Consider the following 23,211-nt stretch of genomic DNA (forward strand, 5'->3'; position numbering starts at 1 on the left):
TGGAACTCCTTTACTCCTACAGTCGCGAATCATGTCTCTCCCCGCTATTATCAGTTCAGCGGTGTCGTCCATTGCTCACCCCACCTCGGAAGATCCGATCTTCGATTGTCACCACAATATCACGGGCATATTTGAAGACCCTGATAAATCACTAGCGTTGGCAGACTCGAAGCTACGCGTGTTTCCCTTCAAAGATGTACATGTCTGTTGGCGACGGCTGTACACCGACGCGTCTGTCGCGAAAGCGTGTCTCGTCATCATCCGAGAATGCAAGCTAAGTCGACAGGTTGAGCCCGGCAAGTCGGACCTCGAGAAACTTGCCAAAGAGATCGAAAGTGTTACGACACCCCTTCAAATTGACCCGGATGCCCCATGGCTCTCGGAAGTCGTCCACGTCCTTGACAAGGCACTGATCATGACTGGCGCGCCATTGCGCGAGAAGCTCATCGAGGAATTGTTGTCGAGGCTTCAAGCAGATACAGAAGGCGAGGAAGAGTCCCACACCTCTGACCAAGGCGACAGCCAGCCCACGAAACGAAGAAAGACTTCGTCCTCCCTCTTCCCTTCGCATTCGCTCCCGATACCCCGCCTCGAACATTCCGTCCCACGCGTATCGGCGCCATCATTCGACTCGATCGAGCACCATATCCAAAATATTCGCACCCCTCTCGTCATAACAGACACATTGAACCATTGGCCAGCTCTGTCGACACGACCGTGGACCTCGCGCGAGTACTGGTGGAAGCGGACATTCGGCGGGCGCAGGCTCGTCCCCGTCGAAGTAGGCAGATCATACACGGACGACGATTGGGGTCAAAAGATCATGGAATTTCGAGAATTTGCGGATCGATTTCTATGGCAAGGCGAGTTGGGCATCTGCTCGACTGGGGACAATGACGAGGCGGAGACCGGGTACATGGCACAACATGACCTATTGGCACAGATTCCAGCTCTGAGAAATGATATCGGCGTCCCGGATTATTGTTACATTAACCCTCCAGATGCGGAACCAGGGACCCCGGTCTATGAGAGTAAGCGTCATGACCGTGAAGCTGCGCGGGCTGCTTTGAATGCCCATCCCGAGTCGGCGGATGGGAATGCGACTGCTCCTGATTACACTTCCGATGGCTCGTCAGATGCAGGGTCACTCATGGAGTTCCCGCAGGACCCGATGATCAACACCTGGATAGGACCCTCGTGGACCATTTCACCTCTGCATCATGATCCGTACCATAACATTCTCGTGCAAGTTGCCGGAGCCAAGTACGTACGATTGTACTCGCCACATACACCAGCTTCACAGATCCACCCTCGAGGTAAGGAGTGGGTTCCTTCTGATGATAAAGTCAAACATGGCACTTCTGCAGACGATTCAGGTGATTCAAAGGGCAAGTACATCGATATGTCAAATACCTCCCAGGTAGACGTCGCTGCTATCGAACTATCCCTTGCCGAGGCAGCTCAGTGGGAAGAACAGTGGCCTGGTTTTATGGATGCTGAGTATGTCGAGACAGTTTTACAGGAAGGTGAATGCCTTTACATTCCTGTTGGGTGGTGGCACTACGTGCGTGGATTACGCGCCGGAGTAAGCGTTAGCTTTTGGTGGTAGGTAGCCTTGAAATGAATACAATAAATCTATTTCAGATCATACCATATATGCTGCATACTATTACATGTCGTGCAAAGCTTGATATTCTCTAATACTACTCGTAGGTTTTGGGCTCGAAGGCTACAGCTCTGGAGAAGGTCTCTGCTCCCAGGTCCTGATGTGACCTGACTCAGGCTGTATTCCACTTCAAGTTTTAGTCGCTTCTTAATTGATGTTCTTTTCTAGAAATATCTCTCACAAATGATATTTCTATTCTACAAATCTCTCATATGATGCCCTTTCCCTTTCCTATAATGAAACATCAAGGTTGTGGTCTTTATATCACACCGAACGTTTGAAAGGGGCGCAGCAGAGAACCTTGGAAGGAAATTTCTTAAGTGATTACCCAAGCTAATATCCACGAGGCTATAACTAGAACATGGGCGCTAGAAATAGTACTGGGGGAGTGCCGGAACATCACAAAATAGTATCCTTTGAGTTGAACATAAAATCCGAATTATGCATAGCATTTAAGGTCGCTCTAAGGTGGGGGAGCATGGCGAGACCGACGCCACCTATGAACACGAGCCAAAGCAGTACTACCTTCACTGCTCAGCCTCGAATTTCATCAAGCCGACACAATATTCGACCAAGGCCTTATGATTGATTGCTATTGTCAAATATTCTCATGGGGGAGGAGACGCCTGTTTGGTTTTCTCTTCACGCACAGCCATCAATGAGTTGCCCTCCACATTCAAAAGTAGATGATTCGACAACCACTCGTTGTCTGATCCACTAACTCGTCTCGTGCCGAGACTGTGTAAGGACACAGCCCTTTTTCTATACATTGGGCGGCGATGAAGTAAAATGAGTATCGATCAGATATAAGAATGGCTTGGCTCTGTGTATTATCTGCTTAGCCCCGCGAGAGTCACCAGACGACGACATTTACAATAAAAAATTCAATAGCCCCAGATCGTAGTTTCCTGGATGGAGAACTCCGTACTCCATACTGCATAGGGACATCCTCTCACGATGGCCGACGCTAATCTCCACTTAGCGCCTGAAAGAGTTTGGCGATGCAAGGCGGGGGCGGTACTCGGGAGTTATATAGGGGCTTTGATGCTCCCACCCCTAGAATCATCGGGTTGTTTATTCAGGAGGTACGTGAGTGGTCTCTAGTAGTAGTCATGCCTTGGCATTGAAACGGCGACTTCTGGATACTTTAACGGGGGAGGATAGGAGACGATCTTATGAGACGCGTGGTTTATGCCTTGGCGAATTGCAATTGAGTGAACAGTGGAGGGGTTCTCTCTCAGTCTGAGTGGTCTAGATCTCGAGTGAGTTGTTGCCTGATACTCAGTACTACTCCGTGAACTACGAGTACGGAGTATACTCGTAGAGAGTGATTGTTGTGATCGACAAGTGAGTCCGAGTGTTAACTAGCGCCCGCATGTCGGCAGTGATCCGACAAGCAAAGCCAGCCAGGTAAAGATTCTGTACCGAGTTGTACATGATATGGTTTGACATACGAGAGTAGTAGTGCCTAATGCAATAAGCTGAACGGTGGGGGGTGGTTAGCGTTATACTCGTAACTACATACTAGTGCCGCTTTTTGTTGCCGTGCCCTAACTCAAGCCACTCGTCGTACGCGCCCGGCCCCGAATTTGGGGTCAACCCCCATCACACACAAACAGAAACGCCGTCCCTTTTTCGTAAGGCAATTTCACCAGCTTGTACATGTACACTCTAATCCGTAGTTAAGATTATATAGTACATGGAACCATAAATTTGATAATCTCCCGAGTCTGGATATGTGGAGTAGATCCGTCAGGCACGCGGCCAGATACCACGGATCAGCGATCAGCCCCGGGCCAGCCCTCTGGAGATGATGAAAATTTCTCTTGGCCTCGGGAGTTCGGCGGGCGTTAATTCCTACCTTAGCGCGAGCTTATTATACGGAATCTGAAACAGTCAGTCGACATCTGTTACCACCTACAAAGTCAATCTAGTACAGTATTCACTACTACTATGTACTATGTGCTGGCATTCAGAAGGGGCCCGTTTGTATCTCATGCCCTAACCCGTCACTAATACGAGTATGGTTCTCCGGAATAGCGCCCTCACGCACTTCACGGACAACTGGGCTAGAAGTAATAACTTCCAACAGAATTCCGACAAACCAGTGGAGCCTAAAGGGAACTAATATCGCCCCCACCACCAATGAGAGGGTTGCCCTGGAAGCCAATATCCACCGACTCCAGCAGCACACGTCAACTCCCGGCCATTAGGGCCTAGTCGAACGAGTCGCATCCTCGTCTTAGCGCCAGGCGTACGTATAGCACCGGCGCAATTATCCAGATGGCTTGCACACCAAAATTAAATTGCAAGGGCTGGCCCCATATCCTCCCTTCCCCTCCCCGATGTCCTTTATTTCGTAGATTGCTCTCTCTTCATTTCTAGATTTTCATACTTCCCAGTCGTTCCTTTATACCAGTCACTCTTTTGGTCCATTTTGTCTCCGCGAGACGACTTTTTCTCCAGCGTTTCAGGTGTGCTGGCTTAGGTATTGACCGACTCATTCATTTTACCTGCCCAAAATGCGTTTCACCTCTTCTTTTGTGCTGCTGGCGGCTCTGACCTGTGGTGCTGTCGCCCGTCATGGTCACCGTATCCGCCATGAAGGCCATATGCGTCGCCAGGCGGAGGAAGTAGACTCGACCGTCACCGTCACAGCCCATAACACGGTCACTTACTGCCCGTGCGAGGAGTCTTCCTCGTCGGTCATCCCATCGTCCTCGTCCACCTCGACTCCCATTGCTACTACGACCTCTATTGAGATTTCTACTTCTCTCGCATTGCCCACCCAGGCCGCGGTGCCTACTTCTTCTACTACCCCAGTGGTTGTGGTCCCTACCACTACTGAAGTTCCTACCACTACTGAAGTTCCTACTACTACTGAGGTTCCTACTACCACTGAAGTCCCTACTTCAACATCCACCTCCTCGTCCTCCACTAGCACCAGCGAGGCCTCTACCACCTCATCTGGCGCCAGCGCCGATTGGAGCACCGTCCCCTCCAGCGGCGAGTTCTCGACGTCTGGTTTCGGCGCGAGCACAAATTCTAGCGGCTCCGGCGTTAGCTACACCGGCAACGTGGGCAGCCCCTATGGCAGCAACATTATCTCCGTCGAGGCCAGCGAGGCCAGCAACTACAAGTACGTCGTGGAGTTCTCCGGCTCCAACACGGATGACTGGTACGTTGTGATCTGGAACAAGATTGGCAAGGATGGTAAGATGGACGGCTGGTACGGCAACGCCTGCCACGAGTTCTCCATTGCCGCCGGTGAAACCAAGTACTACGCCTTCGACACCGACTCGCAAGGTGGCTGGGCTGCTGCTAAGGGATCGTCTATCCCCACCGATAGCTACGGCGGTTACGCTGCTACCTGGGGTGAATTCGATTTCGGCTCTACTACGAACTCTGGCTGGTCCGGCTTCGATGTCTCCGCCATCCAGGCCCAGAACGCCGATCTTACCGTCCAGGGAATGAAGATCTGCAGTGTCTACAATGATTCGACTTGCTCTACTATTACCTCTGAACTGGCTTCCGTTGTCAACGCCTACACTAGCGCCTTGGCCTCGGAGGATGGCATTGGTGGAAACCTGGTTTCTGGTGCCGTCCGTCTGGCTGTCACCCTTGACTACAGCTCTTAAGCTCTTGCCGACACGTTACTTTCTCCTTGATATGCTTCTTTTCTTGATATCCCGCCTACTAGATTAGGTTTACATGCGGGGGTTGGTTTGGTGTATTTCCAGTTGGTACATACTCTTTTTTCTTCGACTACCCTTAACATCTTCATGTTTATCTTTCCATTCTATCTCATACTACTAGTACTACCAAACTGGCCTGAATACAAATTCTGCTCAGAAGCAAGATATTTCCTTTTTCCCCTTTTTTTTTTCTTTTCAACGCCATTCAGCTTGTACATGGTCTAATGATATCTTACCACTTGTATGAACGTCTTATGCGGTAGCAATGTTGAATCTTTTTAGTTTATTAACTCCACCCCTCAACGAGCTCGCACAATGTCGTCTCTCCGCCAACATTACCAGGGAAGACGACGAAAGGCACGCCGCGATGACGAGATGTCTCTTCATCACATCGCCAAAGGGGCACACCAGGAGCTGCCTGGCCAACAATAAGTGCGCGTTTAGCATTCAAGCCCTTGGTAGCGGCGTCTGATGAAGTGATTCCTCCCTATGAGTAAAGTTAGCAAAACAGAATCTAGGCCCAAGTGAATCAAAAGAGTGACAGTACCTTGGCAATGATGTACCGCGGCCGAACCTCTATCCTTTGCAAAACGCTGACCAAAGCTTCCGCAACTGCAGACCCAATCTTCAAGGAGGATATCTCGTCGTCGCCCGTGATGAGCTTTCGACTTGTCATGACCAGTGTGTCTTTGCCAGCCTTCAGGTATTCCTCTGTCTCTTTAACGTTCTGTGCGATGGTCTTCGAAGCGGTCTCAGGCGAAGCGATAAGCTCCTCCACCTTGATCTCAATAATTGCAAGCTGACCCGTCGCGCCTCGACGGTCGGTCAGAACCTTTAACTGTGCCGTTGTTTTAGGGACATAGGACCCAGCCACAATAAGTCCGCCTGTCTGTCTGGGAGAGGGAAGACCGAGTTCAATGGCGGAGATCGGAGCTTTCGATCGGATGCCGAGTCGAGTCGAGACGAATGCTGCACCTGTACGGTAGAGGAAATGCTTGCCCTGTGACTCGGCTTTTTATTTCAATCAGCATTAGACTGGTCGCACGCTTATCGGGAAATGAGAAAGAAGAGTTATACGTACCCAGAAGTAGCCCAGCAACAAAAACGTGCATATCTGACTCCGCCGCCGCATTAACAATCACTACGCCACCAGCCGGTGCAGCAAGCAACTTCTTACAGACGACTTCAGGTCCACCTTTTCGAAGCTCATCAATGGTGACAGAGTACAATTGATCGACCGAGTACCGACCAGGTGCTTTCTCAAGCACATAGTCCCGCAGATTAGAGGACTTGTATCCGAACGTCGCATCCTTTGCGAATTGCGTCGCACCCGCAGGAACGAGGTTATCACCCTCAGCAACATAATGCACATCGTCGATTGTATAACGGCCGCCCTGGAAAAAGAACGGAGCTAGGACCAATGCATCGGCAGCTCCGAATACCGACTGCGCAACGTCCGGTTCTAGTGGGAAGTGTCCGCGCAATGTACTGTCGCCTCGCAGCACGATGTCAACTTTATTGCCCGTGGCCTTTGCGGCCGACGATACATTCTCGCATATGTTTCGAATGAGGGTCTCTGCTTCTGTTGGAAGGAGGGCGCGTGAATTGGTTAAGATGAAGAAGCCTCGGGAATCGGTGCGGAATTCGGCAGTCAATGTTGCAATGTCCCAGACCGTGAGGACATTGATGTCATGGCAGGTCTGAGTGCCCGTTGGATCGTCGTCTAAAACAACAAGACGGTTTATAGAAGCTGTGTCGAGGATCTGCGAGATCCGGTTTTGTGCGTCCGTTGGGTATTCGGCAGGGAGAGACGCGAGGGTGCTTTCGCGGGGGAGAGTCGGAAATTGCGACATCTTATGGCTATTAGATCATTGACCTGGAATTGAATCCTGTGACTCGAGACGGTGGTGTTTGCTTTTATGAGTTCTTTAGAAATCGGGAAATCGGTCCTGAAACTGCGGGGTGCGGGGAGGCGGGTCGGAGAGAAATCCGAGATCGGGACGAAGCACCGAGTCAATTATCATATACGAGTAGATAGATGCCAGCATTTCGGATCACATCCGAAAACTGAGAACGTGGTGGCATGCCAGTGTAGGGTAATAAATTCGTTCAGATGGCTATTGGTAAATATAAATGACAGGAAAGCTCAAACTCCACCAAACGCCTAGCCTGCAGAGACCTCAGATGCAAGATGCAAGATGATCGCGTGGAAGTGATGAATGCTCGCAGCAGGAAATAATGCATCAATCATTCGTCATGCAGTCCTCCACCAGAATCCATTCTTCTCGCCATCCCATCCCAAGTCTCCTCCTAAATTCCCATGCCTTCAAAACGCGTAAATCAGTGTGCAAGCGGGTCGTAGACTGCGTGAATGAGTAACTCGATTAGAGTAATGGGTTTAGCCCACCACACTGCGGAAGCTCAACGCTTCCAGGAAGCCACCCAGGTCGTCCTTTTGGACTTCAACAACACAGTGGTCGAAGCTGTCGATACGGACGCGAGCGTTGGTCTCTTGGACCACCTCTTGGAAGGCAATGCCAAACCTGTTCCGCAAAAGGTGCTTCTTTGTACCTGGGTCCTCGTCCTCGGACTCTGATTCGGACTCTGATTCGGACTCGTCGGATTCTTCGTCTTCGGCTTCATCATCGTCTTCTCGTTCAGCACGCTCTGCTGCGCGCTGTGCCCGGCGAGATGATCGCTCCCGTTGCTTCTTATCCCTAGCTTCCTTCTTTTTACTGCGCTCCTCTCGGCGCTTAGACATGGCAGCATAGTCAATAACACCTCCACCGCCACCAGTTCCCACAACCACATAAAGGTCACGGTCCTCATCTAGGCCTGCAAGGACGAGAGGTGTACCCGCCGCGCGTTTCCGGCCAATCTTGATGGAATCGCCCTTCTCTCGCTCTTGGACACGGATGGCCTCGGCGATCCACAATGCGAGCTTTGTCAAGGCCCCCGGGTTGGTGAAAAGCTTGACGTCAGGGCCGTCTTTGACAACAGCTATGCGGAAAGCTCGAAGATGGCGGATTTGGTGCTTGGACAATAGTGATGTACCAGTGCGAAGAATAGCACGGTGAAGGTGTTGAGCTAATGGCAATGCCTCCATGAGCAAGGTAGGGGATTCGGATGTGAGTGAAAGAGCATCGTATGCATTCCAGAATCGAGGAAGAAGGCTGGCCAAGTCTGATTCGCCAGTGCCGCCTCCGTTCTCGACATCATCGTTGGTGCCTCGGGCCCGTGGAAGACGTTTAGCATCCCAAGATGCGGAGGTCTCATGTGGTCCAACCTCCAGCATGGCACCGATAATAACACCGACGTCTGTGGCGGATAAACAAGCCTTCCAGCCCCAGCAACGAACGAAGCCCCACCCTTCACGAGAGCTAGCATGCCCAGTAGGCTCTGCAGGAACCAGTCCGTCCAAACCGTACATAGGAGCGTACTTGAGGAGTCGCCCACGTAGTACCCGCTTCAGTTCCATATCCATGTGTGTATAAAATTGATGGCATTGGGTGAGGCTTATACCCATCTTGGCCAGGAGTTTGTGAAGACGCTTCCTGCCGTTTTCCGTCCAGACGTGAAGCCGGGGGGCCAGGTATGGGCTGTGCAGCATACTCTCGTACAGTGACCAGTGACGAACGAGTAGGAAGCGGGGCTCTGGAGAGAGTCGAATAGATGTATCGGTCGGTGACCTGGCAGTTGTGGGAATAACGCCATTGATCTCCCCTCTAATGTCTCGATCACGCTCAAGTGGATCGGGAGGGTTCAAACGATGAACTTCATCTCGGAAAATTTGGCGAAGGTGCTCTCCACGTTGCCCGCCCCAGCCAGCAGAGCCTCCTTCCTCGGACGAATTGGAAATACCAACACCAGTCATAGTTCGACCGCTTAGTTCTAGACTTGAAATTCCAACAATACCAAGCCAGAGGAGGTCATTATCCTCACGACCAAGTTCAGATGCTAGCGAGTAAACTAGCGACGAAATGGGCTCCGAGTATGAAGTTCCAGAGGAATAATAAGACTGCAATGTCGCATCGTGTTTTCGTTTCATACGAAGCAGGCGTCGTTTTAGAGATCGGGCCGATAACTGCTTCGGTTCTTCTGGCGAAGGCGAATCGCTAGTTGGGGTTCCGGAGCGTGAGGAATTTGAGGAATTTAGATCCCTCTTTCTCCGCCGACTTGGAGATGAGACAATCGAGGAGCCCTATGAGGTAAATCAGCATTTGCCTTACAATCGAGAAATACTATACGCCATACTGAATTGCTTCGTTTTCGTTGGCGTGGGGGGGCCATCCTCCTCGTCTGAATCGTCATCGTCTTCCCGACCCGACCACGACTTGCGCTTTTTAGAGCCTGTCGGCATACTCTCTTCTTCTTCTTCGTCATCATCACCATCACTCTCATCGTCGTCGTCCACCTCGGGCATCTCAAGAAGCGCATAGTATGCGTCCCGTTCGCTGCCAAGTTCCTCTTGAATATCGCCATCGTCAAACACGATGATACCGCCACTTTTGGACGTGTAGGCGGGTGTGATGCGGCCTTGGTCGACACCACGCCCGCGCCTTCGTGCGTTAACATCAATTTCCGCCATAGCCTGGCCCATACCGGCTTGACCACCAAAGACATTGGCCAGGTTCCAGGGCCGGCGCGCGTCGAATACCCAAATCTCGACACCTCCCATATCCTCCTCGATTTCTTCCTCTTCTGGTTGGCTCATGCCTAGGATTTCGGCCAGATCAACTAGCCCGCCGACACCCAGACATACTACCACACCTCCGCTCCCGCCATTGGTGGTTTGCATGGGGCGGACCAACTCCTCCCCGGCGCGCGCGAGGTCACCATATCCTGCAACGGGTTGGATCTTATGAGGGATGTAGTCGCGTTTCAAGAGAGCCGTAAGGATTCGACAAGCACAGAGGGCATCGGGTTCGAGAGCCACGAGAATCAGGACTGGTGGGGAGAGTGGGTGGTGGGATCGGAGGAGTTGTAGGTATAGGTGGGAGATGAGCTGCCGTGGAAGATACATGGCCAGCTAAGGGAGATTAGAGACACATGAGCATGAATAATAAAAATAGCAGAGGAGCCCAAGAGAGGACTAGATAGTGGCTTGCAAACGGGCAAGTCGCTGTTGCAAGTCCGATCCTTAAACTTGGACTATGACTTTTGAGTCTTGACTCTGACAGTCTGCGGAGAGCGCGCGCGACGCGTTGACGGGGCCCGGGGCACGTGCCCGAGATTCCATTCTCCGTCGCCGTCGCCGAGCCACCCGCACTACTTTTCCCCCTGCTTCATACTTCTAATTATTATTGTGATTATTTGGTCAATGTGGATCCTATTTACCTGTGGGGACACATTCTGTAAACCTCCTTGGAGAGGGAATTGTTTTATCGGACCAAGTTTTGTGATTAGAGCAGTGAACTGTGTTCAAGCTGGTATAGTATATAATGCTGCCTATTCATGGTCAGGCTATATCGTATATAGTAGCAAGCTTATTTCTCTCATTTCTCATTCAAGTTTCTTCTACTTGAATCTTAATATTGCCACTGACTGTAATCAATATAGATACTTTGATTTCAATTCATTTGACCTAAATTCTTCGACCACCATGGACTAGTGGACCTGCGCGAACAACGAGTCGATCTTCTGCACAACAATCTCTGGCAAAGGCCCCTTGGAAATATCGCTCAGATTCTGTACGATCTGTGAAATCTTACTTGCTCCTAGGATCACTCCGTCCTTTTCGTCCAAGATTGAATGGTAGTAGAGCCACCTTAGACATGCTTCTGCGCCACTAATCTCGAGCGGATCAATGGTATCCAGCAGACCGGCCACCGCCCTATGCATATCTAACGTGTCGTATTTAACGTTCAAAGCAGAGGTGGTTTGGTTACCCGGTGCATATCGTGTACCAACAGTATCACCACGAGTTGCCCGACCTGTCAAGAAACCCCCCGCAAGAGGACTAGATATCGATTAGCTCTGCTCCTCAATCGAAAGATAGAACAAGGCCCGTCTACCTGTAGGCATTGAAAGCAATTCCATGCTTTCGCAGCAATGGGAATAATGTCTTCTCGCTCTCGCGGCTCAGAAGATTATACAGACCCTGGTACACGCTTGGCTTGACATAGTTTTTGTCTTCACAGACGGCAATAAACTCCGTCACAAGCCCAGGTGGGAAATTTGAGAGACCAAACTAAGTCAAGTCATTGATTATTAGAATTTGAACTAGAACGTGAACCGATGAGATGAAATACAAATGACCGACCTTCTCAAAGCGACCCTCCAAATACTGCCTATGAATCTCGCTGGCTTGCTCTGCGATTGGAGTCTCGGGGTCCGGGCGATGGAAATAGAGAATATGAACATTGACAACGTGCAGTCGAGAAAAACTATCATTGATTGATTTCGTAATATTCGCAGCAGTTAGGGATCCGGATCCATCGGTTTTTAGAGAGCCATCAGTACTGGTCTTTGTATCTATCGTGAAGCCTTGTTCTTGAGCACGGACTTCACCTAGCAACCGCTCGGAAGAACCTGGACTGGTAGGTGAATATCTGGCTGCGGTATCAATACGGTTGATTCCAATTGATTGTAGTTGGTCTAGAAGCTCTTGAACCTGAGCCGCCGTAGTGAAGCTGGTCCCAATCAACGCTCCTCCGAAAATGGTGCTTGGCCGAGACATCCTAGGGAAATGGTAGTGCTTTCTGCTAGTATGAAAAACAGATATTCACTTTTTGATTCCAATGATATTTATGCTTAGAAATTAGCGAGGCTATAGATTAGTTATCCAGATGAAGAGATATACAATGTATTACAAAGCACAACCCCGGGTAGGACACTCCGGCTCGGCTTCCCATCTTCCGGAGAACGGCCAGGTGAGACCCGAGCTGTTGAGGAATAAACTCAGTGCCGAGTGAAGCCATATTCATGGATTTACTTAAGGGAGCTGTATAAGATTAAACAAGGCAAATAGTAGTGTTATTCGCATATATGGTGATTGAACTTGAAGGTCAAGAATAGTCTATGTAGACCTGTTCAACCCCCACCTGGGCGTAGTATAAAATCAATAACTTGAACTGAATAACTACGCCATGCGTAATGCCCAAAGCAGCAGGCTCACTAGAAACTTGAAAATCCAGGTAGGAGCAACATTTAGAAAGCAGAAGAAAGAATTGCGTATTTCTGTAAGTCATAGTAGAAAGTAATGTGAAAGTTCGCTGAGCGCCGTGCACCATCCGAATGCTATACATGATTATATCAAGCCAAGAAACAAAACTGCAATCAAAGACTGATAAGATTGACACAGATCTACCGTATCAGTTGACTGAGCGGCCCAAGATCGACCCGGCAACCCAGACTGCAGTACATGCACCGACGACAGATAGACCGACCAGTCGTTTGCCCCAGCTGTTATCCTCGGCCATCTTCGTCGGGCCAACAGTCTTCTTGGGAGCCAATCCGACAGAAGAAGAGTACTTATTTTCACTATGAGGCTGAGTGGAGTTGCCCAGGATGGCAGAGTACTCTTCACCGCGCTTGCGCCACTTCTCCGCCAATCGTGCGATTTCGGCTAGATCCTCCTTAAGAGACCCCGGCTCGGTGGCGTTGGCGTTCTCGACTTCAACGTTTTGCACATTACCGAAGAAATCCACGACGGTGCGCAAGCGGCCTTCCTGTTCACCTCCAGGGAACAAGTCCCATCGCACACCAGGCTGTGAATGGATCTTCGATTCGTCATAGGAATCAAAAAGATCTCCGAGATTCAACTTCGAATTGGCGCTCGTGACCTGTGTCTCCAGGAACTCCAGTACATAATAGGTCCAGCGGTCGATGACAGCGACTCCGACATCGTTATCGGCGTGGTGGGAATAGGAGGACTGATCCAGCTCACTAGAGCCCGTGGCCACAATATTGGGCGAGTAGAAATGCGTGTACATCGTATTGGCCTGGCACGTATCAATCATGAAAAGAAGCTCATGATAGCGCTTCTTCTCCCACATTTGCCCGAATGCATCGGCCAAATCCCACGCGCCAATCTCCTCCGCGTCTTGGAACTTCAGGAACTGGTCTCCGCCGTGACCGGTCATATACACCAATACGTTGCTACCGGCGTCGGATCCAAGACGCTTGCTGCGCGGGACATCTTCGTCGAGCCGATCGGTCAATAGTCGAATGAAGTTCTCGACTGTCACTTCATAGCCCCTGTAATCAACCTCGATATTATCGCCGTACAGGTCGACGGCGCGGTCCGCATTACTGTACACGGTTCCGGGAAAAGCGTTTCGAGGATTGCAGGCCATATCATCGGGAAGCATCAGGATGATCTGCGAGTCTGGAATGCCGAGCCGCTTGACGGTTCGGTAGAGGGAAAGGACATTGGCGAGATGGCGGTAGTTGAACCAGAATCTGGAAGTGGAGACCAGTACAGCCCAGTTGGAAGTATGCTCTGCAGTGATAAAACTGACGAGAGGCAGGAGACAGAGCGCCTGCAATAAGCGGAAGAACGAAATCATGGTGGCGGTTTGAGGGTTAGAACATAGTCAGGAAAGGAGGGACGTGACTTCGGCCGCGTAGCTGGCGGAGCGCACTTCTAGCCGCGGAAGGAAGAGATCAGAAGTGCGAAAATCAGATGGTATAGTCCAGATATCAGCTCCGTTAATGTCAGTTATATCGAAGTCATCATCGAATCTGAGTCCGGACGGAAGATAGATGACAGGTGAAGCAATTGCGGACCGGGATTACAAACCCGCAATTGGAGATAGACACCTTAGTAATCAGGCATAAACAATGTATGCCGTCAAGTCAACCTTGGAACTTGAGGGATGATAATAGGCCAAGAATTGAAAAGTCTCCTCGGAGCTTCAAGGAGTACTAGTGTCCTGATTGATACAACGATTTATTTTAAAATACTATCAACTATTAGCAATAGATCAGCCCTGATATGGCCCTGGAACCTCGTCATAGCTTAGTCATAGGGGGTACCGCCTACGTCGGAGCCGGCATAATCCTCTGGCGGATCAGATCATCTATCAGTGCAATCCACTTTTCTTCTTCTTTCTCCTGGATTCAAATCTGTGCAGCGTTCCATTTTAAAATCAAATCGAAAACCTTTCGTCATCATGGGAGGCAAGAAAGCTGCTGGTGAGAACTCCAAGAAGGTTGCTGGTAATGCCCGCGTATGTTGACCCCGCCCCCGCCATCATCACGCATGCAACAGATTGAACTGACGGCCACATAGAAAGCTGAGGCTGCCGCTGGAAAGAAGGCTCAAGCGGACGCCAAGGCTGCCGTGGAAGAAGATAAGCAATGGTCCAAGGGATCCAAGACCAACGCTAAGAAGTAAGTAAAGTCTGGACCCCTGTTGGTAGCGCATGAATTCTGATCAATGATTTTCTCTCACTTGCAGGGACGATGCCGAAGCCAAGAAGGCCGATGCTGCCCGCAAGAAGGCCGAACGTGATGCCATGCTCGCCGAAGAAGAAGCCTCCCAACCATCCAAAGCTAAGGGTTCCGGCGCAAAGACTGCGCAAAAGAAGTCTCGTGGCCTCGACCTTGGTCAACTCGATGACACCCCAAGTGGCAAGCCGGGCTCTCTCAATGCCTCCGGTATTGACAATGCCTTAGATGCTCTTTCGTTGACAAGCAAGGATACTTCGAAGGTCGAGAAGCACCCGGAGCGACGATTCAAGGCCGCCTATGCCGCTTTCGAGGCCCGCCGTCTACCCGAGATCGAGGAGGAGAACCCTGGCCTGCGCCGACAACAGCGTATTGATATGTGCCGGAAGGAATTCGACAAGAGCGAGGAGAACCCCTTCAACCAGGTGCACGTCAAGGTCAATGCGACCAAGGAAGAAATTGCCCAGATGCGGGACCAGGAGCGGTCGAAGACTGAGGCCAGACTTGGACGATAAATGTCCAGAATATGCTGTGAACTTCTACGTCCTTCTGTTTTTGGGTGGTGAAAAAAGAAAGAAGTTCGCCTCTTTTGGCACCATAATGTTACGCGATGGACCATTGTCAACTCGAAGACCCTTTGAAGGGTACGCTAGGGCGGCGGCTTACGCTGCGTGCATTTCATATGGTTGTTCTAAAAAACGAGGACCATATGCTCTGATGAGCATTGATGATAGACTGGGCCTAAATTCCTGAGTGGGTTCGTGCACAGTGCATTGTGAGCTCGATGAGTATGAACACAAAAATTACGAAATGCAATGACTGATATAAATACTTGATACTACGGATACTTTTCAAAAGTAAAGGCGAACATCTAATAAAACGGTTGCCTAACCTGCCCAGGTGGGAAAAATTACATGTATAGACCTTTTTATAGTATGTTCAGGTTGTCTGCCATCTAGTGACTTGAGTTACTCAATTAGCAATAGCGCGGCAATTCAAGAACACTTCCTGTTAGCGAATTCTTCAAATTGATATATTACTGGCTGGCTGTCTAGGCCAGAAGGAAGGCTGGTAGCAAAGAAAAATCCCATTTGACTTGGGATGACTATACGCTATGCCCGGGTTATAATCCTAAGTCATTGAACCTCGTACATCCCATACATAAAGACTCTCATCCCACCCAACACTGGCGCACCAACCCTCGCTACCGAATAGACACCAATCAACGCCAGTCACAAATTCGGTATGTCTACCCATCCGCCCCAGCTCCATGCCGACCATCGGACTCGGCCCAGAACGCATCATATCCATATCACCGGCTGCGCTTGGATCTGACTGATCACTCCATACACGACAAGTCATATCATAACTGGCACTCAGAAGCACATTTGATAGATGCGGCGACCAGGCTACCTTGCGAACAGCATAGTCGTGACCCAGCATTGTAGTGAGTGGGCCTTGCTGCGGGGCCCGGATATCGAATGTCCGAATAGCGCGATCAACGCCCGCCGTGGCTAGGACAGTAGGGCGGTATTTATTCCAGTCGTGAGTGAGCGCCTCTGCGGGCGCACATGGCGCAGGTGGAATGCCGGGCTGGCCGGGGATTGCGGGGGCCGCGGGGGCTGCGTGAATAGGGATTTGAACGGTGAGGTGGTTGGAGGCGGAGGCGGGTGTACGTAGATCAAAGATACGCACGTAGGAGTCGGAGGTTACGCAGGAGATAAGTTCGGGATTATGAGGGCAGAAGGCGGCGGAATAGGTGCAGCTGTGAGTGGGGAGCGTGAGGAGGGACTGTGGGCGATGCGGTGACCAAACGCGGACTGTGCCATCCCAACTGCTGGAGCAGAAGCGATCCTTGGCGACCAGGTTCCAATTAACGCTGAAGACCTCGCGGGCATGTTCCTTCCAGTTTTGAACAGGGTAGTCGTTGGCCGAGGTGTCGAATAACTTGATGCTGCCGTCGCCGGAGGCAGTGAGGACTTGATTCTCATGGATTTCTGACCAAGCCAGATCATAGAGGGAGTCTTGAGTAGTGAACCTATATATCCCGAACAAAATTGTACCGTTAATTCAATATTTCCAGCTGCCAAAGAGAGGGGAGCTTCCTCCGCGGAGAGAGAACGCAATATAACTCAAGCCCACTCACCATTTGACAGGCACGATTCCGTTGGGAGTCAACTCCAAGATATACAATCGACCATTTCCGACCAGGCCAAAATTAGCCGCACTGGCAACAGCTAATCGATTGTCGAAAAAAGGCGAGTATTTGACCGCGCTGCCGTTGTAGCCCTGTGTGCGGAAGTGAAGCATACTGAGCGTCCGACCGGTTGACGCCCGTCGCTCGATATTGAAGGCGTGAGAAGGAGAATCAAATGACGAAAGGAGGTAGGTTAGAAGGTGTCACACGTGAAAATCAATCAGGGTTAGTGTCCAGCGCGGCGCGTCGGAGGATTGAATGACATCGGGATTGCGGGGAGGATCAAATGCGATGGGCCGAGGTCGACTTTCGGTGCGGCCCACACGCTTATCAGCCATTCCCGCGCGAAAAGGACAGCCTCAGCTTGGCCGATCCCGGGGCAGTGAAAGTGAACTAATATAGAACTAAGACTGTTTGTATTCAACTATTAGTATCCCATTGAATTGACCGGAAATTATTTCCAATCATCGACAATACTGGGCGTCTTTCGCTTACCGTGTACCTGTTCAATGTGATGGATGGGAGTTTGAATAGGCATACTAGTATATTCCTAGGATATAAAATAGCATATTAGTAGTACAAAAGAACTTGAATGAGCCCGAGAAGCCTTGGAAGTGATTAACAGCATGCAGCACCTGGGTGAGAGCCCAAGGCATCGTTGTATACAGCTTCTAACTAATCGTTGACGTCAATAACCGATCTATCCCGAATGTCTCATTGACGGGGTATGGCCCATACTAGCTCGATAAACGGAAATGCGTCTGGACTTTCTTCCTTGAAACTTCATTCCATAGGCTCATTAGTAAGTAAGCATAATTCAGAACCATTCCCTAAAATTTTGCCTCTCCGACCGTTCAAAAAATTGGACATGACGTATCCCGCCGTGAAGAACCTATCTCCCCCCGAACTTCCTTCGACCTTCGCAATCTCCTTTTTCTTCGATGAGGAACCCCTTTCAAGAAAAACCCCATAAGAGAACACCCCAACAAAATACGTGGATGGGATTGGACCACTCATCGGACAATTGCGATCATGGCCGACAGAGATACATCTACCTTTACCTCTCCCGCCAACCTTTTCCTCCAACAGGAGGTCTACCGACTGGGAACTTCTCCCGGTTTGCGATATCTTCCTCCCGGTTCTGAGCGTGACTTCATAGTTCTCACTTGGGGACCTATCATTTATCGAACGTCCTACGTTCCGGAAAGCAAACGTCTTCTCCCCGTCTTCCTGCGGCTCCTTAATGATGCCGTCAGTCGGTCAATACATCGAATATTGACCGGCTCTGCCGAGCAAGTCAGTCTTCTCGAAAAGTCGTATGCCTCGAAGGTCTTCAGCGCACAAGATATGTACGACAGTCTGGACGAAGATGGGGTTCGCGATGCATTTCACGATTACAAAGTCTCTCTAGCCATGCCTGTCACGGAATTACCAAGTAGGCTACGCGCATGCTTGATGGTAGATGATGAGGTTTTATCACATATGAGGGCTATTCTGGATATTTCGACCATGGCTGGACAGGACACAGACGTCGGGCGGTGCTGGGTAAAAGTTATCGAAAACAACTTCCCGGATGCAAGATTCGGCGATGAGCCGTATATTGCCAGTATAGACGGGAATAAAAAGGTTGACGGGACTACGGAACACCAAGGAAAATATCATGGCTGGACTATGGTATCATTGTCTGCGTTGTTGGAAGTATTTGATGGACTGCGACAGATGAAGTACCTGGTGGAATATCATCGCGAGGGGCGAATTTACTTAGGGGAAGGAAAATGGAGTGCTATAAAGTAAATTTGAACTTGATTATAACATTAATTTATCATTGCATGCCACAAACTGTTATACAATGCAGATATTTCCGTTTACGCTGGTCGATTTAGGACTTCAAGTAGGAGATGCTTTCTGATTGGTCACTTTGGAAGCAATCATGTGCCGATAAGTTGCTTATCGTGCTGCATAATCCCGAATTGGGAGCGTCCACGGTTGATTTCAAATCCAACCGACCCTCTAGACTTTTCTTGTATTCTCGTCGAATATGGGGGTGGTGCTAAGCATCCATGGATGCATTCATTACGAGAAAGAAACGAAGGGTCTCTGCACCCAGAGAGGATCCCAGCCCAGCAAGACATGAGGCTCTCAATCTCCCATCGAATTCGGATCTCGCAGGCGATGATTCGACAGACGTCAAACTAGCCATTTTGATATCCCTGTTCCCAAAAGTTGGACAAGACGATATCCTCGATATCCTCGTATCATGCGATGGCTCTGTAGAAGCCGCTTCTTCACTGCTCAAGTCACAACCACCCGCGAAACAAACACCAGGAAAAAAGCGAGCGACTCCCAGCTCGTTTCTGGGCATTCAAACATCACTGTCATCCCATGTCATGACTAAATCCAAAGATGGGCTACTCACATCTCTCAGCGAAAGCATGCAGAGTCGGAAGCCTCCAACTATCAAGAAAGGGAAGACGCTACACCTCTATGCCCCTGAGGACATTGCTGCTTACACGCCTTGCACGATCATACACAATTTTCTTCCCCCCGAAGAGGCCAATAACCTACTTGTTGAGCTGCTCGATGAATCCGAGTACTTCTCCAGATACGAGTTCCAACTTTTCAACCGCACCGTCCAGAGTCCACATAGCGCGTGTGTATACGTCTCTACGCCCGAAGAATTCAAACAACAGACAACTGAGTACACTTATGGCGGGACCTATCGAGCAAATGTGCGACAAGCAACGCCGCATCTGCGCTCCGCATCGCGAAAGGTTCAAAGCCTCGTGAACGACGAGATACAAACACGCATCAATAAAGTCTATCCAGAAGGAAAGAAACTCAAATTCCAATCCCCGAAGGAATGGCGACCTAACGCGGCATTTGTAAACTGCTATAATGGACCTACGGAGAGTGTGGGGTATCATTCAGATGACCTGACCTACCTCGGACCACACCCAATAATAGGAAGCTTAAGCCTGGGCGTGGAACGAGAATTCCGAGTCCGTCGGATCATTCCTCAAGATGATGCGGACGAAGAGGATGATAAACAGACCAATCAAGATCGGGTCGATTCATACTCGCGATCCACCAAAGATGAGAGAGCGGCAGCAGCCCGCGCCGATGCTCAGGGGCAGATCTCCATTCATCTTCCCCATAATTCTCTTCTTGTGATGCACGCAGAGATGCAGGAGGAATGGAAGCATGCAATCACTCCTGCTCAGACAGTTTCGCCTCACCCGCTCTCCGGTACTTGTCGAATTAATGTCACCTACCGCTGGTATCGTGATACTCTACATCCGCGTCACACACCACGATGTCGATGCGGTGTACCGGCGATTCTTCGATGTGCACAGCGCAAGCAAGAGAACCGCGGCCGCTATATGTGGATGTGCTATGCCGGATATACACCAGGGAAAGAGGGGTGTTCGTTCTTTCAATGGGCCGAGTTCGACGACGACGGCAATCCGGTGTGGGATCATAAGCAAAGCAAGGATGTGGCACCAGCTTTGTCCAATTTTTCAGCATCGCAGTAGACCATAGCCAATCCAAACTCCATCTTCCCCAGAATTTTCCGGACTTTCCCCATTTTGTATAACAAGTTAGCCAAGTTTGCTAGCTCCCATCGGTCTGCGACAAATTGAGGCCCACAACAGGATCCATTTCTTTTTTGTCCCCACCTTCAGCTTGTCAACCTGCCCCATGGGGGATCCGTAAAACTAGCAAAAGGCAAAAGGTTGAACGGATAATAGAGATCGATTGGTGATCAGAGAGTATCTATTGGCATCAAATAGAGTTGATGCGGGGTTATTCCCCTCTCGCGGAATTTAACCTCTCCATTCCGTCCTCCATCTTTGATACCCCCCAGAAACACCTCGGGTGCAAAATCTCACCTTCTGCAGCGTGGCTCAGCAATATGGAGTCGTTGAATGCACTAAGACGCTATACGAAAGATGACCCGGTGAGATTTTCCCGATGGGCTAATGAACTGTCATGCTGAAGCACCTCACCCTTGGCCGCCCCGCCTCCATGCGTTAGGCGGAATTCCGCGCCGCTTGGCTCGGTGCGTTTAGGGGCGAGTATTTAAGTGAATTGTGATTACGAATAGATTTGTTGAGAAACTTTGAATTTCTTTCTGATCCTTCGTTGAAATTTTCTGTATGAGCTTCAATTTGTTTACCACAACATGGCTTCTCAGAACGACAGCTATGATTACATTGTCTGCGGGTGAGATTGATCAATTCTGGAACCCTCAGTCTGAGATGACTACTGACCAGTGTAATAGGGGTGGCACATCTGGCTGTGTAGTTGCCGGCCGTCTAGCAGAGAACCCAGAGATCAAGGTCCTTCTCATCGAAGCTGGCCAACATAATAAGGACCTGGAGAATGTACACATGACGGGCGGGTAAGCTGTCCCCCACTCGCCGGATTAGCTCTCAGTTAATGATAAGATAGATGGTCAAATAACTTCGACTCAGAGACCGATTGGAACGTTGTCACTCCTCCGATGGCTGGTGTGGCCAATCGCCAGGTGAAATTGAGTCGTGGACGTTTCTTGGGTGGCTGCAGCGGCTGTAATGGTACACTTTGTATCCGTGGAAACAAGCAGGACTACGATGATTGGGAACTCGATGGATGGAGCGGTGAGGATTTCTTCAAGTACATGAGAAAGGTGATATTCGACCTATGCGGAAGTTATAGGGGCCAGTTTCTCACAAACGATTATAGGCGGAAACATTCCACCCTAAGCCTTGGTTTCAAGCCGACAAGACCAGCCATGGCTACTCCGGACCATTGCATACCGAGCCTCACGATCTAGCGCCAATTTCGAATCTTTTGATAGATTCGTTTGTGTCGGAGGGCATGCCACTCAACCATGATATGTTTAGTTCTGGAGACGTCGCGCAGGGCTGTGGCCATGCTCCTCGCACTGTTTACGAAGGCATTCGGACCACAGGTGCCGATTTTGTGACCAACAAGAACCACCGAAGCAATATTACGATCCAGGCAGATACCACAGTGGACAAGGTCATCTTTAACAAGCAAGGAGGCCAACCCCGTGCGACCGGTGTTGTGACCAAAGGAACCGATGGCAGCTTCAAGACTTTTTTTGCCCGGAAAGAAATCATCATCTCTGGTGGGGCGTACTGCAGCCCTGCCGTCCTACTTCGGTCTGGAATTGGGTCCAGAAAGGAGCTGGAGAAGCACCAAATCGAATGCATAGTAGATTCTCCAGGCGTTGGCAAAAACCTTATGGATCATCTGGTTAGCCGCAATCCCGAGTCCGTCTCGCTGAAATCACCGACTGATAATTATAGATTGTTTTTATGTTCTACGAAACCGAGAAAGCAGGACTAACAAACGACTATCACGTCTACCACGGCGACAACTTCGACAAGACCTACGCAGAATACAAGGAAAAGAAAACTGGTTTCCTCTCCACATTCCCCTTTGGCGCCTTTGCCTTTGCCAGAATCGACGATCGACTCAAGGATGAGCCATTATGGAAGAATGCCCCTCGTCTACCAGGCCGTGATCCCATGGGTCTCACACCCTCTCAACCCAACATCGAATTTTTCACGACAGAGTGCTATGGTGGACCGAAGCAATATGACCAGTTCCCGATCGATCAGAAGCACGCTTTCTCGATGATTGCGGAATTGTTCGCACCCAAGTCTCGTGGCTCGGTGACTTTGAACTCGACTAACCCCATGGAGAACCCTATTGTTGATTGCAATTATTTGGCTGATCCGATGGACCTACTGGTTCTAAGTGAGGCTTGCCGATTTGGAAATGAAGTCGTTATGAAGGGGGCTGGAACAAAGGATATCGTTAAGGGTTCCTGGCCGCCTAATTTGAACCATCATACCTACAAGACAAGAGAGGAGTGGGTGCCCTATGTCAAGGAACATGCTACCACTTGTGAGTCTACAGAATCCACAATTCGATTCGATCTTACCACTGATGACTGTTTTAGGCTACCATGCGGCGGGTACCTGTGCTATGGGTAAGAACGATAACCCCATGGCTGTTCTGGATGAGAAGATGCAGGTTCGCGGCGTCTCTGGTCTGCGAGTTGCTGATTGCAGTGTCATGCCTACTTTGCATGGAGGACACACCCAAATGCCGGCGTACGGTATTGGAGAGAAGTGTGCTGATCTCATAAAAGAGACATGGCGAATGACCAGAAATGTTTATAGTCGAATTTGAGGATGGCAAATTGCCACTTGACGTTACTAGTAGTATGTCAGCATTACTACTTG

General features: G+C 50.0%; 10 protein-coding genes across 10 annotated transcripts; 6 read left to right on the forward strand and 4 right to left on the reverse strand.

Moving 5' to 3' along the window:
- Positions 1-31: 31 nt before the first annotated feature.
- On the forward strand, positions 32-1,609 carry N7509_011063 (putative JmjC domain protein; the record flags this gene model as incomplete). Its single annotated transcript, XM_056635700.1, has 1 exon — positions 32-1,609. The coding sequence occupies one exon, from the start codon at positions 32-34 to the stop codon at positions 1,607-1,609; it is 1,578 nt and encodes a 525-aa protein (XP_056486320.1).
- A 2,579-nt stretch (positions 1,610-4,188) lies between these two features.
- N7509_011064 (uncharacterized protein) lies at positions 4,189-5,304 on the forward strand (the record flags this gene model as incomplete). Its single annotated transcript, XM_056635701.1, has 1 exon — positions 4,189-5,304. One exon carries the CDS (start codon positions 4,189-4,191, stop codon positions 5,302-5,304), a length of 1,116 nt encoding a protein of 371 aa, XP_056486321.1.
- Positions 5,305-5,647: 343 nt separating this feature from the next.
- N7509_011065 (uncharacterized protein) lies at positions 5,648-7,214 on the reverse strand (the record flags this gene model as incomplete). Its single annotated transcript, XM_056635702.1, has 3 exons — positions 5,648-5,848; positions 5,909-6,372; positions 6,443-7,214. 3 exons carry the CDS (start codon positions 7,212-7,214, stop codon positions 5,648-5,650), a joined length of 1,437 nt encoding a protein of 478 aa, XP_056486322.1.
- Positions 7,215-7,759: 545 nt separating this feature from the next.
- On the reverse strand, positions 7,760-12,040 carry N7509_011066 (uncharacterized protein; the record flags this gene model as incomplete). The annotated part of the gene is made up of 6 exons (XM_056635703.1): positions 7,760-9,476; positions 9,538-9,562; positions 9,616-10,390; positions 10,978-11,320; positions 11,376-11,551; positions 11,624-12,040. 6 exons carry the CDS (start codon positions 12,038-12,040, stop codon positions 7,760-7,762), a joined length of 3,453 nt encoding a protein of 1,150 aa, XP_056486323.1.
- Positions 12,041-12,674: 634 nt separating this feature from the next.
- N7509_011067 (GPI-anchored transamidase) lies at positions 12,675-13,871 on the reverse strand (the record flags this gene model as incomplete). The annotated part of the gene is made up of 1 exon (XM_056635704.1): positions 12,675-13,871. One exon carries the CDS (start codon positions 13,869-13,871, stop codon positions 12,675-12,677), a length of 1,197 nt encoding a protein of 398 aa, XP_056486324.1.
- Positions 13,872-14,477: 606 nt separating this feature from the next.
- Positions 14,478-15,269, forward strand: N7509_011068 (DUF1014 domain protein; the record flags this gene model as incomplete). The annotated part of the gene is made up of 3 exons (XM_056635705.1): positions 14,478-14,534; positions 14,597-14,697; positions 14,765-15,269. 3 exons carry the CDS (start codon positions 14,478-14,480, stop codon positions 15,267-15,269), a joined length of 663 nt encoding a protein of 220 aa, XP_056486325.1.
- Positions 15,270-15,885: 616 nt separating this feature from the next.
- On the reverse strand, positions 15,886-17,064 carry pex7 (putative peroxisome biosynthesis protein (Peroxine-7); the record flags this gene model as incomplete). Its single annotated transcript, XM_056635706.1, has 2 exons — positions 15,886-16,792; positions 16,901-17,064. The coding sequence occupies 2 exons, from the start codon at positions 17,062-17,064 to the stop codon at positions 15,886-15,888; spliced, it is 1,071 nt and encodes a 356-aa protein (XP_056486326.1).
- A 919-nt stretch (positions 17,065-17,983) lies between these two features.
- N7509_011070 (uncharacterized protein) lies at positions 17,984-18,745 on the forward strand (the record flags this gene model as incomplete). Its single annotated transcript, XM_056635707.1, has 1 exon — positions 17,984-18,745. The coding sequence occupies one exon, from the start codon at positions 17,984-17,986 to the stop codon at positions 18,743-18,745; it is 762 nt and encodes a 253-aa protein (XP_056486327.1).
- Positions 18,746-19,011: 266 nt separating this feature from the next.
- N7509_011071 (putative CUE domain protein) lies at positions 19,012-20,484 on the forward strand (the record flags this gene model as incomplete). The annotated part of the gene is made up of 1 exon (XM_056635708.1): positions 19,012-20,484. One exon carries the CDS (start codon positions 19,012-19,014, stop codon positions 20,482-20,484), a length of 1,473 nt encoding a protein of 490 aa, XP_056486328.1.
- A 650-nt stretch (positions 20,485-21,134) lies between these two features.
- N7509_011072 (GMC family oxidoreductase) lies at positions 21,135-23,158 on the forward strand (the record flags this gene model as incomplete). The annotated part of the gene is made up of 6 exons (XM_056635709.1): positions 21,135-21,175; positions 21,234-21,353; positions 21,404-21,620; positions 21,677-22,213; positions 22,267-22,870; positions 22,926-23,158. 6 exons carry the CDS (start codon positions 21,135-21,137, stop codon positions 23,156-23,158), a joined length of 1,752 nt encoding a protein of 583 aa, XP_056486329.1.
- Between the last annotated feature and the right edge of the window lie 53 nt (positions 23,159-23,211).

This window comes from Penicillium cosmopolitanum (assembly GCF_028827165.1).
Source record: "Penicillium cosmopolitanum strain IBT 29677 chromosome Unknown utg000009l:1.0-9042332.0:1.0-9050551.0, whole genome shotgun sequence".
In the NCBI taxonomy this organism is placed as follows: domain Eukaryota; kingdom Fungi; phylum Ascomycota; class Eurotiomycetes; order Eurotiales; family Aspergillaceae; genus Penicillium; species Penicillium cosmopolitanum.